The sequence below is a fragment of the Scyliorhinus canicula genome, chromosome 1 (assembly GCF_902713615.1).
Source record: "Scyliorhinus canicula chromosome 1, sScyCan1.1, whole genome shotgun sequence".
Classification (NCBI taxonomy): domain Eukaryota; kingdom Metazoa; phylum Chordata; class Chondrichthyes; order Carcharhiniformes; family Scyliorhinidae; genus Scyliorhinus; species Scyliorhinus canicula.
In genome coordinates this window covers 284,043,837-284,060,177 of record NC_052146.1, presented here as the reverse complement: position 1 = coordinate 284,060,177, position 16,341 = coordinate 284,043,837, and the positions used below count along the sequence as shown (strand labels likewise).

At 48.0% G+C, this 16,341-nt stretch overlaps 1 protein-coding gene across 3 annotated transcripts in view; it reads left to right on the top strand.

Annotated features, from left to right (window-relative positions):
* Positions 1-16,341, top strand: part of ryr2a (ryanodine receptor 2a (cardiac)) — a 936,900-nt gene that overhangs the window by 443,168 nt on the left and 477,391 nt on the right. For all 3 annotated transcript variants that reach the window (XM_038814319.1, XM_038814304.1, XM_038814294.1), the window contains 3 exons: positions 1,039-1,157; positions 3,517-3,650; positions 7,523-7,764. In XM_038814319.1, the coding sequence (XP_038670247.1) occupies positions 1,039-1,157; positions 3,517-3,650; positions 7,523-7,764 (495 nt within the window). The remainder of the gene's footprint in view (positions 1-1,038; positions 1,158-3,516; positions 3,651-7,522; positions 7,765-16,341) is intronic.

The following is a 16,341-nucleotide window of genomic DNA, read 5'->3' as shown; positions in this document are numbered from 1 at the left end:
GAATTTGTTGTGATCCAGTAAGCAGTGCCTGGGAGACTGGTGAAAGCAGATTCAATTGAGATGTTCGGAAGAGAATCGGATAACTACTAGAAGGGAAAACATTAAGGGCAATGGGTGAAGAACGGGTGGACTGAGAGTGGGCCGAATAGTCTCTTTCTGTATTGTATCATTGTATGTTTACAGGCCGGGCTCAGTTCCATGCTAGTGAAATATTCACTTTGGATATCCCATTGAGGTAAGTTCCCAAGTTGAGGCTGGGTGCTTCCCAACTCAGGAGAGACATGGGATGATGCTTTCCGTCTGGTTGCGTCCACGGGATCTAATAGACCCACCACCGGCGCACCCCCACCTGGGTTTCCCGGCGACTTGAGGTGGATTCAATGGGAAATTCCATTGGCAGCAGCGGGGGAGCCAGAGGGTCCCTGTGCCGGCCAATGGCAGGCTGCCTCATGCTGCGGGGAGGCCAGAGCATTCATAGAATCATAGAATTTACAGTGCAGTAGGCCATTCGGCCCATCGAGTCTGCACCAGCTCTTGGATAGAGTAATCAACTGAAGCCCACACTTCCACCCTATCCCTGTAATCCAGTAAACCCACCTAGCCTGTTTTGGACACTAGAGGCAATTTAGCATGGCCAATCCACCGAACCTGCACATCTTTGGGACTGTGGGAGGAAACCGGAGCACCCGAAGAAAACTCATGCAGACACGGAGAGAATGTGCCGACTCCGCATAGACAGTGACCCAAGCCGGGAATCGAACCTGGGACCCTGGAGCTGTGGAGCAGCTGTGCTAACCACTGTGCTACTGTGCTGCCCATGGAAAGAGAAAATCACAGTGTGTCATTCTCGGTGACCTTCACTGGTTGAGGGGTGGCATTGGCGGAAGCAGGTCAGCTGGTTCTGTCAGTTCTTTTGGGCAATCATGGTGTATGATGTGAAGAGGGGAAGAAGTACAAATATTGAAAATCTTTCAAAAATAAACTAAAAAGAAGCATGTGCAGCGATTGAACTGATTAATTTTCGTTTTTACCAAATAGGAATTCTTGAGGTTTTGCATTGTGTTCTTGTGGAGAGTCCTGAGGCACTGAACATTATCAAAGAGGGGCACATCAAGTCTATAATTTCCTTGCTCGATAAACATGGAAGAAATCATAAGGTATGATCTGTTGATTTTTGGAGCGAAAATCATTTTACTTTGTGAAAAGGCATCTTGCTAAATTTCTATGTGATGAAGAGTTGCCATATTTTAAGCATGTTCATAAAAACGTATTTATATTTATTTATACATTTTGAATTTTGCTATAATATGTAGCAGAGGAAATCCTCCCTCACGTATTTAACCTTTTTTGAAATGTTTTAATTCTGGCTAACGTCTATGAGTGGAAAGTTATTTTTGAAAAATAAAGAGATGGAGTGATTTGTGGTAATCGCCATGGAGTTAACGTCTTTATTGCTATAAAAATTTTATACTTATTTTGTCTTAAAGTTAGTATTGAAGATTCAAATAATAATTCCTCCGTAAGCCCATTGAAACAATGCATGACCTGCACCTCTGTCCCTCTGATATGCCGTCCTGTACTAGCCACACTCCAGGTTTGCAAGAGTTCTCCATGGCAGCGCATTTTACTTTATTAAAATTGTTTTTCCCATCCTCCAACCCTTCGCCTCTAATTTCCAAAGAAAATACTTGGCTTCCACATGGTGCCTTCCAAAAGTGACAAGATTCTAACACACATCCATTATTCACTGCATGTTGGTATTTTGATCTTTGAGTCACCATATTGCTATTGTGCTATAATCACAGAAATGTTTACAATGCAGAAGGAGACCCGTTTGGCCCATCCTGTCATCACGGGCCCTCTGAATGAACCGAGTATCGTTCCGCGCCTTCTCCCTATAACGCTGCATATTTTTCCGTTTCCAGACAACAGTCTATAATTTCCTTTTGAATGCTTTGGTTGAACTTGCCAATTCCACATACTCAGGCAGTGCATTCCAAATCCTGACCACTTGCTAAAACAAACCAATTCCCCTCGTGTCACCTCTGCTTCTTTTATTAATTGCAATTTTACTGCAAATCTTCTTACAAATCCTGTAATTTTGTGGCACTTAAGATGCATCCAGCTAATACTACTGATTGAAGTTTTCTAAATAATCACTGATCTGGACCCGGGCCCTCGGAAGGCCATACTCCAGGTCTTGGACCAGCCGGGGTTGGAAACGGGTGCGGAGGCAGCTGTAGTTTACGCCTCGTTGATCGCCCGTAGGCAGATCCTGTTAGGGTGGAGATCAACCTCTTCGCCCTGGCATGGCGGGGGGACCTGCTGGAATTCTTAACGCATGACTAGGTCAAATTTGAACTGAGGGGAAGGATGGAGCGGTTCTACAATTTATGGGCGTTGTTCATTACGCACTTTCGAGAATTGGATCACATCGAACATTAGGGGGGTTGTGGGCTGGGAGGGTTGAGGAGAGGGGACTGTATGTTTTAATGGTGACTATGGATGATTCCTGATTCTTTTTGTCATTTGTTTATGTTAGCATGTGGGCTAGTGTTTGTAGTTTGGTGGGAGGATGGGATGGCTGTTATTGATATGAGGATTGACATTACATTCATTACTGATTATTGTTTATTGTTGGGTGTAAATTTGGGAGAAAATGTGAAAAGGAGGAGAATAAAAAAATACTTTAAAAAATGATCACTTATCTGAGAAATGATGTTCTTGCTATGGAGGGAGTGCTGCAAAGGTTTACCAAGCTAATTCCACGGATGGCGGGACTGTCATATGAGGAGAGACGAAGTTGGTTAAGATTATATTCATTGGAGTATCGAAGAATGAGAGGGGATCTCATAGAAACTTACCAAATTCTAACAGGATTAGACAGGGTAGATTCAGAAAGAATGTGCCCTATTGTGGGGGAGTCCAGAACGATGGGTCATAGTTTGAGGATAAGGGGTAAACCTTTTAAGACTCAGGTGAGGAGAGATTTCTTCACCCAGAGAGTGGTGAATCTGTAGAATTCGCTACCACAGAAAGTGGTTGAGGCCTAAATGTTGTGTCATTTCAAGAAAGAATTAGATATAGCTCTTGGGGCGAAAGGGATCAAGGGATATGGGGGGAAGGCGAGATCAGGGTTTTAAACTTGATGCCCAGCCATGATCATATTGCATGGGGGAGCAACCTCAAAGGGCCGAATGGCTTCTATTTTCTATGTATGTTTTGATGTATGTAATGCCCTGAATTGGGATTTAAATTAACCAATGGCCTGAATAAGTACAGACGTGCAAGAATACTTGACCGCTCCAGGCCTCAGCCAGTGCTTTCAGGCAAAAGCTGAAGCTTTCGCGCAAAAGCAATTTATTTGAATAAGTTTCCATAATATCAATATGTGGAAGAAACACACCCCTTGAGATGGTCTGTCAGAACAATCACTTCTATGAGAATCTGGCCCTTGCGGCAAATTAAAAATGGAGAAAAGTAGAACCACCATAATTCATATTCTTGTCTTCTAAGGTTTTAGATGTGTTGTGCTCCCTGTGTGTGTGTCATGGAGTTGCTGTGCGATCTAACCAGCACCTAATTTGTGACAACCTGCTACCAGGCAGAGACCTACTGTTGCAAACACGGCTCATCAACCATGTCAGCAGGTAATATTAAACCCATCCCAGTTATTGGCAGGTTCAGAAATATTGTGCTGAATGTGGCAAAGCAATAAATTGACATATGTTTTCCCCATTTTTATGAATCAACAAATGTCGTACTGATTCGCACGAGGTCTATCAGCAGTTTCTTAATAGGGGTTGAATTTGTAGCTCTCAGTGCGAGTGTGGAGATGGGCATGATTGAAAATGCACGGCGCCAATTAGCATTCTGATGCCACCTCGAACCCGCCTCAACCTCTGAGGCGGGGTGAGGCAGGGGTATCTACCCATAAGCGATGGGCAACCAACTGAGGAACCTAAAGACCTATTAAGATCCGTTGTTGGAAATCAACAGGGATTTCCTGGAGCTGGCCACATGCAGCAGATCAGGTGGGTGGGGTTGTGACAGCCTTTACTTATTCTTTCATTCGATATGGGTTTTGCTGGCAAGACCAGCATTTGTTGCCCTATCCCTAATTGCCCCTTGAATTGAGTGGGTCTTGCTCGGCCATTTCAGATTCCACCTTATTGCCGTGCTGTGAATCTGGAATCACATATAGGACTGACCAGATCAGTATGGCAAATTTCCTTCCCTAAAGGACATTAGTGAACCAGGTGGGTTTTTATGACAATCGATGATAGTTTCATGGCTACCATTACCGATGGCTAGCTTTTAATTCCAGATTTATTAATTGACTTCAAATCCCCCAGTTGCCATTGTGGGATTTGAACTCAGAGCATTTGATTAGTCCTCTGCATTACCCGACCACTGATATTATGACTACACCACCGCCTACCCGGGCGCACACCCCTGTCTCACCTGCAGCAACACAGAGTGGCGGCTCATTATGGCATCCTGCTGCTTGGACATTGGTGGGTGTTCCATTGGGCTTCCTGCATCAAGGGCCTATATTAGAGGGTGAGCCTAACCCCTGGCAACTAATTGGTCAATGACTTGGTGTGTGACGTGTAGGTGCGGGCTTGTGACCCCCATTTGGCTCTGAAGACCACTTTGAAAATCCTGCCCTCAATGTAAGGATGTAAGGCTTGGGAAGAGTGATGCCAACAGCGCTGGTGTCACTTCCTTGTCTTTATAACCCCTTTTCTGTATGGACAGAAGACTGGATGGCCAAACGTTGATTTGAGTCTGCTCTGCCCATGCAACAGAGCGGGTTGTATGTGCAGGTGAGATGGTGCAAAGCCCGTTCCAAATTCTCTGACCTGCAGAAGGATATGTGGAAAAAAGCTTCCTGACTTGGTAGCATGGTAGCACAGTGGTTAGCACAGTTGCTACACAGCTCCAGGGTCCCAGGTTCAATTCTGGGCTTGGGTCACTGTGCGTAGTCTGCACATTCTCCCCGTGTCTGTGTGGGCTTCCTCCGGGTGCTCCGTTTTCCTCCCATTGTCCAAAGATGTGCAGGTTAGGTGGATTGGACATGCTAAATTTCCCTTAGTGTCCAAAATGTTTGGATGGGGTTACAGGGATAGAATGGAGGTGTGGACATAGGTAGATTGCTCTTTTCAAGGGCTGGTGCAGACTCGATGGGCCGAATGGCCTCCTTCTGCACTGTAAATTCTATGAAAAATTCTATGACTTCACTCCTGAATGGCTTGAGCCTAATTTCATGATTAAAATCATAATCATTGTTCTGGATTGCCTGTTAGTGAAAATAGTTTTTTTTTTAATCAACCTTGTTGAATTTGTTTGTAATTTTAAGCACCTCAATCTGATAAGATTCTTCAACCTGACTTCATAATTCAATGCTTTAAAACCACTCACACTAACCATAATTTGCATTTTAAGAAAAGGTACTGTGTAGCAATTATATTGTAAAAATATTATGATATGAAAATTGGTGTAAACTAAACGCTTGAATAATTTTAGTCATCTAATAGTTGACACAATTTTTGGTCCACAGTGTTCGAGTGCTCCTTGATTTGGGATAAATGAGATTTTATTTTTTAAATACAAATTTAGAGTACCCAATTATTTTTTTCCAATTAAGGGGTAATTTAGCGTGGCCAATCCACATACCCTGCACATCTTTGGGTTGTGGGGGCGAAACACACGCAAACACGGGGAGAATGTGCAAACTCCACAAGGACAGTGCCAAGAGCCAGGATCGAACATGGGACCTCATGCGATGAGGCAGCAGTGCTAACCACTGTGCCACCGTGCTGCCCTCTTAAATGAGATTTTCTATCAACTTTGTCAATGGCTGAAATTTCCCGGCCGTTCCTGCTTGCGGGATCTCCCAGCTTCGCCGATGGTGTCCCGCCACCATGGAGGGTGCAAACAATGGGAAATCCCATTGATAGGGGGCTGGTTTAGCTCAGTGGACTAGACAACTGGTTTGTGATGCAGAACAAGGCCAGCAGCGCAGCTTCGATTCTCATAACAGCTGAGAATTCTGAATTCTACCTCCGTGTACCCGAGCAGGAGTGTGGCGACTAGGGGCTTTACACCGTAACTTCATTGCAGTGTTAATGTAAGCCTACTTGTGACAATAAAAAGATTATTATTATTATTAGTGGCGTGAGCGGAAGATCCCACCATCAGTCAATGGCGAGCCACGAAACACACCCAATATTTCATTCCTTTTCTCATTTCCTCAATTAGTAAAAGTAAACATTTAATTTAATCAAATGTACACCCAACTTCTAACCGCGTCAAAAGGAAACATTTTTAAAACGTTTTAAATATATCATGTGCTGATGCCTGGAGCCCCTGAAGCGACCCCCCAAGCCCCAGTGCATTATGGGATGTTCCCTGGGACCCTGATCGCCACAATGCATAAAATGCCAGCTTGGCACCTTGGCAGTGCCAACCTGGCAGTGGCCCCTGCCAGCTGTCAGTGCCACCCTGGCAATTTGGCAGTGCTAGGTTTACACCCAGAAAGCACTGCCAGGGTGCCCAGGTGGCACCAACAGTGCTAGGGTACCACACTGCCTAAAAGGCACACACCGGGGAGGGCTCAGAGCCCCTGGTAGAACACCATGAATGCCGTTCCACATGATCCCCGCTTGTGGTGACCAGTACTGAACGGCGTTGCCCGAGGTCTCCGAGGTGAGGGAGATTGATCCCACACCTTGGGTAACTTGCGAAACCGCACATTAAAGTCAGACTCCCTTTAATATGCAGATTTGCTATAAAATGATCCTGCCTACAAAGGGCGGGATTTACATTGCAACGTCTTGGCAAATCTTGTTGGATCTCGCGAGGCGTTGCGAGCTGGGTACATCCCGTGAGCGTGGTCCCGAAACCATTTGATCGTGCCCATATCCATCATTTAAAAGATCGAGGCCCAGATTTCCTTGAAAAGTCTTAGGTGGGATGTTCCACCCCGCCGGGCCACATTTCTGCCTTAACCCGCCGGAGGGATTCTCCGTTAAGCCGGCCGGCCAATGGGGTTTCCCATTGTGGGGCAGCTCTACGCCGTTGGGAACCCCCCCGGGCTACCGGTAAAATGGAGCATCCTGAGGCAGGGAATCCCGCTCCTTATTGGGGATGGATCTGGATAGCGTGGAACCTCTCTCCCTGGGCCCATGACCATTTCTGGTATCCTGCAGTAAGGACATAATGCCTTGGTGCCAGTGGCATCTTCTGTATTGCTGGAGCACCCAGTCCGGAGGGATGGAAAGCATTTCGCTGCGTATCATCTCCTAGCCTTACTTCAACCAAAATATCTGATTGGTGGATAAATGATTTTGGAACTGGGTGTAATTAGGTAATGTTTCAAATACCACACCCACAGATCTGTGTAGATACTACTCTAACTGAGGAATTGTGTGCTAGAATGTAGGTTGGAATTGAAAAACAAGAATGATATCCATTTTTCTCTAATAAAGAAGCACAATTTTGTTTTCTTTGTTTTCAGTATGCGGCCCAATATCCTTCTGGGGATAAGTGATGGTGCTGCCCAATACAAGAAGTGGTACTATGAGCTAATAGTGGACCATGTCGACCCTTTTGTAACAACAGAAGCTACACATCTTCGCGTTGGCTGGGCTTCAACAGATGGCTACTCCCCGTGCCCTGGAGGAGGTGAAGGATGGGGAGGGAATGGTGTAGGGGATGACCTTTACTCCTATGGATTTGATGGACTGCACTTGTGGTCAGGTATGTGGTTCTACATAATTAGGAATAATAACATTTTGGACTGGACGTTCCAACCCCCTGCTGGGTGTTTTTATTTGGGGGGGGGGGGGGGGGGGGGGGGCGGTGTTCAATATCTTGCCATCTGAAAACATTCTAACTTTATTGTATGTTTACAGTTATTTTAGAGTACCCAATTATTTTTTCCAATTAAGGGGCAATTTAGCGTGGCCAATTCACCTAACCTGCACATCTTTGGGTTGTGGGGGAGAAACCCACGCAGACATGGACAGTGATCCAGGGCCGGGATTCGAACCCGGGTCTTCAGCGCCGTAGGCAGCAATGCTAACCACTGTGCCACCGTGCTGCCCCGTATGTTTACAGTTATGAGAACACTACCTTACACTATTTCTTCCCATCCTGCTTTCTCCTCGACTCTCAGGTCACATGAGTATATGTCACTTCCTGAAATGACATCACAGACTGTTACTGTTAACCCACTGTGGGACTTAGCCAAAGTACTCCATTATACCACATCGTCCCCCAAGTTTCTGTTCCGAGTTCAGCATTCTCTGTCATTCCTGGGAACTGAATGCTTCAGTCCCCTAGTCATGAACATTTCAGTGTTTTGTGGCCCCATAGGAAATGTAACTGGGACTACATTGTAATTTAGAAGAATGAGAGGGGATCTTATAGAAACAATTAAAATTGTGAAGGGAATAGATAGAATAGAAACAGGGAGGTTGTTTTCACTGTGATGCACAATCAATGGACACGAAACTTAGGTGAAGTCCAAACGAAAGGCTTTAATCAGCAAGAAGTGAGCCCGGCAGCAGACGTACAGAAATGGCGTGGCTGCTGGGGATCATGGGTTTTTATACCCCGCCTCGTAGGTGGTGCTACCTTCCTCTTGGCCAACAAGAATACAGAGAACACGATACTTGGGCCAATGGGCAGCGAGCCCTCTGCACCAATGGCAGTTCACACTCCCAGGTACCATAATACCCCGATTCATACTACCACATTCACCCCTTGTTCAGAAAGGAACCGGGGGGAGGCGTGTACGGGGGATGCGGACATGGAGAGAGGGGGGGTGTCCCGTGCGAGTGGGTAAGAGACTGGTAGTATGACTAGTGATGTTGGATCGTACCTCTCCAACGGTGGCTGCCCACTGGCCCGAAAACTATGTACAGAGTCGAGTCAGAACACAGTAACTATATACAGGTTTGAGAGAGAAAAAGAAAGAGAGAACATGCAAGAAAAAGGGTCCATCAACAGTTCACATAGACTCGATCAGCCGATCGGGGGCCTTGGACGTCCTGTGCGACCTGCGGAGCTTCGCTGGAGAAGTTGGAGTTGTGGGCGTCCATGACTCCGGGAGCGATGATCCGGTCCTTGTGGCTGCGTCCATAACCCAAGTCGGAGCTGGCGAGGGCCAGGCCGGGGGAGGGTCGTCCGGCCCTCTAGGCAGCGCGGGTAAGGGTGTCGGCGGGCCAGGGAGGGGAGTCTGACGGGAGCAGTTGCAGTTGGGGGGGCTGGCGCCGGGGGCGATGGCCGGGATCCGGCGGGTGTCAGGTCCCGTAGGGAGACCGTGTTCTGCCGGCTTTCGGGATACTCCACATATCCGTACTGCGGGTTCGCGTGGAGCAGCTGGACCCTCTCGCCCAATGGGACCGACTTGTACACCCGCACAGGATTGGCCCGGGGGTAGCCAGCCAGGTCGGGAGCGGGGTCCCTGAGGAAGACTTCCTGGGGAAAACAAGGAGGTGTTTGATTAGTGGATGTTCAAAGAAGTGACCGGATTGAGTGGAGGGCATCTGGGAGGACCTCTTACCAGCGGGAGACTGGGAGATTTCTGGACCGTAGGGCCAGCAGGACGGTCTTCTAGACCGTACCGTTCTCCCTCTCGACCTGTCTGTTACCCCGGGGATTATAACTGGTCCTCCTGCTGGAGGCGATGCCCCTGCTGAGCAGGAATTGACACAGCTCGTCACTCATAAAGGAGGATCCTCTATCGCTGTGAATGTAAGCGGGGAATCCGAACAGGGAGAAAATGGTGTGTAGGGCTTTAATGATGATAGGTGTGGTCATGTCAGGGCAGGGGATGGCGAACGGGAAGCGGGAGTACGCGTCAGTCACGTTGAGGAAGTACGTGTTGCGGTTGGAAGAGGGGAGGGGACCTTTTAAGTCCATGCTGAGGCGTTCAAAGGGGCAGGAAGCCTTTATCAGATGCGCTTTTCCGGGGCGGTAGAAGTGCGGCTTGCACTCCGCGCAGATGTGGCATTCCCTAGTGACTGTCCTGACCTCCTCGATGGAGTAGGGCAGGTTGCGGGTCTTGATAAAGTGAAAGAAGCGGGTGACCCCTGGGTGGCAGAGGTCCGTGTGGAGGGTTCGTAGGCGGTCCACTTGTGCGTTGGCACAGGTGCCGCGGGACAGGGCATCGAGAGGCTCGTTTAGCTTCCTAGGACGATACAAGATGTCGTAGTTGTAGGTGGACAATTCTATCCTCCACCGCAAGATCTTGTCGTTCTTTATCTTGCCCCTCTGTGCGTTGTCGAACATGAAGGCCACTGACCGTTGGTCTGTGAGGAGGGTGAACCTCCTGCCGGCCAGATAGTGCCTCCAGTGTCGCACAGCTTCTACTATGGCCTGTGCTTCCTTCTCGACCGAGGAATGGCAGATTTCGGAAGCGTGGAGGGTATGGGAGAAGAAGGCCACGGGTCTGCCTGCTTGGTTGAGGGTGGCTGCCAGAGCTACATCGGACGCGTCGCTCTCGACCTGGAAGGGGAGGTACTCGTCGATAGCTCGCATCGCGGCCTTTGCAATATCTGCTTTGATACGGCTGAAGGCCTGGCAGGCTTCCATTGGCAGGGGGGACGTGGCTGATTGGATGAGGGGACGGGCCTTGTCGGCGTAATTGGGGACCCACTGGGCGTAAGATGAAACAAAACTAAGATAGCGCTTGAGGACTTTGGGGGAGTGGGGGAGGGGGAGCTCCATCAGGGGGCGCATGCGGGGCCTATCACTCAGTTACGCACTACGTAGCCAAGGATGGCTAGACGGTCGGTGCTAAACACGCATTTATCCTTGTTGTAGGTCAGGTTCAGGAGTTTTGCGGTTTGGAGGAATTTATGGAGATTGGTGTCGTGGTCCTGCTGATCGTGACCGCAGATGGTGACATTATCGAGATACGGGAAGGTTGCCCGTAAACCGTATTGGTCGACCATTCGGTCCATCTCCCTTTGAAAGACCGAGACCCCGTTTGTGACACCGAAGGGAACGCTTAAAAAGTGGTAGAGCCGCCCGTCCGCTTCGAACGCAGTGTACTTGCGATCACTCGCGCGGATGGGGAGCTGGTGGTAGGCGGACTTGAGGTCAACCGTGGAGAAGACCTTGTGCTGCGCATTCCTATTGACCAGGTCGGATCTACGGGGGAGAGGGTACGCGTCCAGCTGCGTAAACCTGTTGATGGTCTGACTGTAGTCTATGACCATCCTATTCTTCTCCCCGGCCTTTACCACCAGAACTTGTGCTCGCCAGGGGCTGTTGCTAGCCTTGATGACCCCTTCCTTCAGAAGCCGGTGGACCTCGGAACTGATGAAGGTCCGGTCCTGGGCACTGTACCGTCGACTCCTGGTGGCGACAGGTTTGCAATCCAGGGTGAGATTTTCAAACAAGGACGGGGAATCGACCTTGAGGGTCGCGAGGCTGCAGACAGTGAGGGGGGGCATAGGGCCGCCGAATTTGAATGTTAGGCTCTGGAGGTTACACTGGAAGTCTAACCCCAGGAGTGCTGCCGCGCAGAGGTGAGAGAGGACGTATAGCCTGTAGTTTTTAAACTCTATCCCCTGGACCGTGTGGTCTGCTATGCAGCACCCTGTGATCTGTACTGAGTGAGAGCCGGAGGCCAGGGTGATTTTCTGCTTAACCGGGTAGACAGGGAGAGCGCAGTGTCTTACTGTGGTGGGGTGGATGAAACTTTCTGTGCTCCCGGAGTCCAGCAGGCAGTTCTTCTTGTGGCCATTGAGTAAAATCTTCGTGGTCGCTGTGGAGAGGGTACGATGCCGAGACTGATCCAGTGTGACTAAAGCGACTTGTGGCAGATAGTCGGAGACTTCATCAGGCAGAGAGTAGTCACCCGTGGGGTCCTCGGAGCCGATCCAAGATGGCGGCGCCCGTCGGCCGCGCATGGTAGGGGGTGGACAAAATGGCGGCGCTCGTTCCCCACACGTGGAGTCGGAGGTCCAAAATGGCGGCGTCCCGGGGTCACACATGGCATTGGGGGCGTAAAATGGTGGCGCCCGGAGATGGCACGTGGCAGTGTGGGAGGGGGCAGCAAGGTCCGCGGGCCACACAGGGCCCATGTAGAGAGCGAGGGGGGAGTCCCGCGGTCGCTGCTTGGGACCGCAGCGACCGCCTTTGCCTGGCAAACGGCCACAGAGTGACCCCTCTTCTTGCAGGTTGCGGAACTGGCCGGGCAACGCTGACTGGGGTGCTTCGCCTGGCCGCAGAAATAGCAACGGGGCCCCGCGGGTTTTTCGGGGCACCCTGCGGTGCAGGCCTGGGGGGGTGTGGGTCCGGGTCCTTCGGGGAGAGAGAGGCCGAGTTCCACGCTGCCCAGGGGGCCGCCGTGCGGTCGGGGGCGTACGAGCATGTGTTTCGGTTTGCGACATTTAGGGGGGAGGCGAGGGCCCGTGCCTCCCATGAGGCTTAATGTTTCTCTCGCCAACAGTCTTTGGCGGATCTGTGAGGACTGCATGCCTGCAATGAAGGCGTCTCGAATTAGGAGTTCCGTATGCTCAGCAGCAGACACCTGTGGGCAGCCGCAGTTCCTCCCCAGCACGAGGAGGGGACGGTAAAAATCGTCCAGTGACTCACCAGGTATCTGCTGCCTTGTGGATAGTAAGTGCCGAGCATAAACTTGGTTTACCGGCCGTATGAAATGTCCTTTGAGCAAGTCCATATCCGCGTTGTAGTCTGTCGTGTCCTCTATGAGCGTGTATATGGCGGTGCCTACGCACGAGTGGAAGATGTGCAGTTTCTGCTGCTTCGTCGGGACGTTTTCCGCTGTGCTAAGGTAACTGTTGAACCAAGCCAGCCAGTGCTCAAATGCGGCTGTTGCATTTGATGTGCAGCTCCATCCTTTAAAAATCTTGCTGATTGAATTGATGCACAATCAATGGACACGAAACGAAGGTGAAGTCCGAAACGAAAGGCTTTAATCAGCAAGAAGTGAGCCCGGCAGCAGACGTACAGAAATGGCGTGGCTGCTGGGGATCACGGGTTCTTATACCCTGCCTCGTAGGTGGAGCTACCTTCCTCTTGGCCAATAAGAATACACAGAACATGATACTTGGGCCAATGGGCAGCGAGCCCTCTGCACCAATGGCAGCTCACACTCCCAAGTACCGTAATACCCCTAGTCATACTACCACACACTGGTGGGTGAAACTAGAACTAGGGGCATAACCTCAAAATAAGGGGGAGCAGATTTAGGACTGAGTTGAGGAGGAACTTCTTCACCTAAAGAGTTGTGGCTCTGTGGAATTCCCTGCCCAGTGAAGCAGTTGAAGCTACCTCGTTACATGTTTTTATGGCAAAGATAGATAGATTTTTGAACAGTAAAGGAATAAAAGGTTACAGTGAACGGGTGGGTAAGCGAAGCTGAGTCCACAAGAGGATCAGCCATGATCTTATTGAATTGCGGAGCAGGCTCGAAGGGCCAGATGGCCTATTCCTGCTCCTGTTCTTATGTAATACTTTTCTGCTCTCTTAGGTAAATGTCATTTTCCTTCCTCTCTCTTCTTGCTCCTTACCATGCTTTTTGCAGATTCTCACTTCCTGTTGCACTTTTAAATGCTGTGGTGCCTTCAGTTGTCGACCATAATGTGTTCTCTTCTCAATACCATGGGCAAAGCATTTTCATACTGCTTTTGGTTCTCTGGATGATGTTGAGTAGAAATCAAAGTAGGAGATGGTTCGTGATCACCTGTTTCAGTATCATCTTTCATTTTTTTTAAATAATCACTTTATTGAGATATGTTTTGGTATTATAACAACAAAATAAACATTGTACATGAAACTATAAACATAGTGCAAAAGCCGTCTCCCTCCCTTACAGGTCCCACCTTTATTAACCCCCTACTCGAAGCTAAACTAACCACCCCCCACCTTCTGCTGACGATTAATTTTCTGCGAAGAGGTCAACGAACGGTTGCCACCTCCGGGCGAACCCTAACAGTTGTTTTTGTAAATTCACCACTCTGTCTTAGAATTCCCCCTATACCAAAAAGGGCCGATATTCCAAATGGTGAACAGGGATTCTCACTCCCTGACTCCGATGCAGGCTTCTGTGGGTGCCATTCAGGTCAAACTATATTTCCAAGTTATTCCCCGGTATAACCCATACCTTCACCGAAGAATTTTACCTACTTACCCCTTAGTAGCATCGATGTCCTGGGTCCTGCATTGCTAAGGAAGTAAAGTAAGCTAATAACCACTTTTTCAGGTTAAATTATTTTATTATTATTATACTTTTTTTTAATAAGTTGTAAACACTTTATTTACAGAAAGGAAAACGATTAGTGATTCTGGATGCTGCTGGTTTGTTGTAGGGACCTTCAGACTCTCTCTCTCTCTCTTGTAGTTCTCCTCCCCTTCTTTCCTGTTGCTGTTTCTCTCTCTCTCTCTCTCTCTTTTAATTCTCCTCCCCTTCTCTCCTGTTGCTGTTTCTCTGTTCTCTGTGTTCTGTCCTCCCCATTGCTGCTGGTTGCTGCTGCTGGTACACTTCCTTAGATTGGGCCAATTTTATTTCAATCTTGCCCTTCATAGCCTGAGCTTTCTTGGGATCAATAACTCTCCCATCAAGTTTGTGCTCCCCATTCAATACCCTGTCTACTCTTTCAGGATCCATTTTAATTAAGCAGTCTACAATCTCTCCACCTCCAGAAAAGCAGTCCCTTAAATCTTTCTTACTTGTTTCCCAGCTGAGTCCACCAACAAACATCTTCCTTCTCATCCTCCTCATTCTTGCTGCCGTTTCTTTGAGCCTTCCACCTCCTTGAGGGGAGCGGAGCTCCCCCGGGCCGTCAGCTGTTCTTGCTTCGCGTTCTGCTCCTCTCTTCTTCTGCTGCTCTCTTGTGATGGCTGCTGCCTCGCGCGTGGGGGGAGTGGGAGGAGCGAGAGAAGCCCGCGCTTAGTGATTTTTGGCGGGAGAGATCGGGACCTCCGATAGGGAAAGGACTACGGGGCTTAAAGGGGCAGTCCATTACAATATTTCAACAGCACAAAGAAATCTATGCAAACTCTCTTTTTTCTTTTTCCCTTTCTCCTGCTGCAGGTTGTAATAACAATTCTGACAGACTGAAATTGACTGCATTTTTGACAGAAGAGCTGACCACAGTTTCTGCTCTTTTCAGCTGCCACCAACCTCTTGTGGGATCTTTCCCTGCACTCTCCCAGACCAGATATTGGCAGACCTCTATGCTTCAAATGACACATTCTGTATTTTCCAGAACACCCCGTCTTGACATTTGAAACATTACTATAATTTGGTTTATTGTCCCCCCATCCAATTGTACTAACATACATCCCCGATCTTTGTCATTTGTATGCATAATCACAGACCAGTGTCAATACGAGTCTTGTTTTCCGTTCCAGTCCAATCACCGTGAACCATAGCCATAGCTGCTCAGGAAGGTAACACAATAGCTTTCCGTGTGTTCCACTACCTCCAAAGCATTTTACTTCCTTGGGATAGCAGCACCGTATAAGCTTCCTCATGTCCCTTAGAACCAGCACACAACTCAGTTCATCAGTAACCAAACAGATCTTTTGTCCCTCACTGGCTGTTACGTGCCCCATTTTTCCGTCGTCCAAATTGTTTTCCATTTCTGATTGGAATGGGGTAATTGTGATATCCTGTACCACCCACTGATCCCCTTGTCTTATTAATTTAAAATGTTCAATTGATCCTGCTTGTATTCCTAACTTCCCCATTAATGTCTAACATTGTCGTGAATCATGTAAGTCTGCCAGCCTCTGGTTTACATGAGAGAATATCTTTCTGACAAAGTGTATATTTTTCATTACAGCATTTGCAAAACCACATTGAACCGTCTCTTTTTCAAACAAATTCTCCCTATTGTTAAATACATAGTAAAAAAAATCTTATCTTAACACCTTATTCATTACCTAACCACACAAATAGACTGTGTGTTACCACTTTACATATTTTCAACTGTTATCACAATTTAATATCAATATCGAAACATTCCTTCTTGGCTTTGGGAACAATAATTATTACATACTAAATATGGCATACAAACAACATCAATATTATTTGTAATGTACTATATCGTTAAATCAAGAAAACACACTAAACTACCCCTCTATTAAAACATTAACACTGTTTAGAAATGCGGATCAAGTTCTTTAACGACACACATACCCCCCTTATCATATATATATAACAGTCCCTATCAATTTACATGAATTTTTTTTTAATAACGATTACAGCTCTTCAATGCAATATTGTTTTGCTGCATTGGTAACAATTTTCCCGCCGTGGTATCAAGCTACAAACATTCTTAAACTATTGTC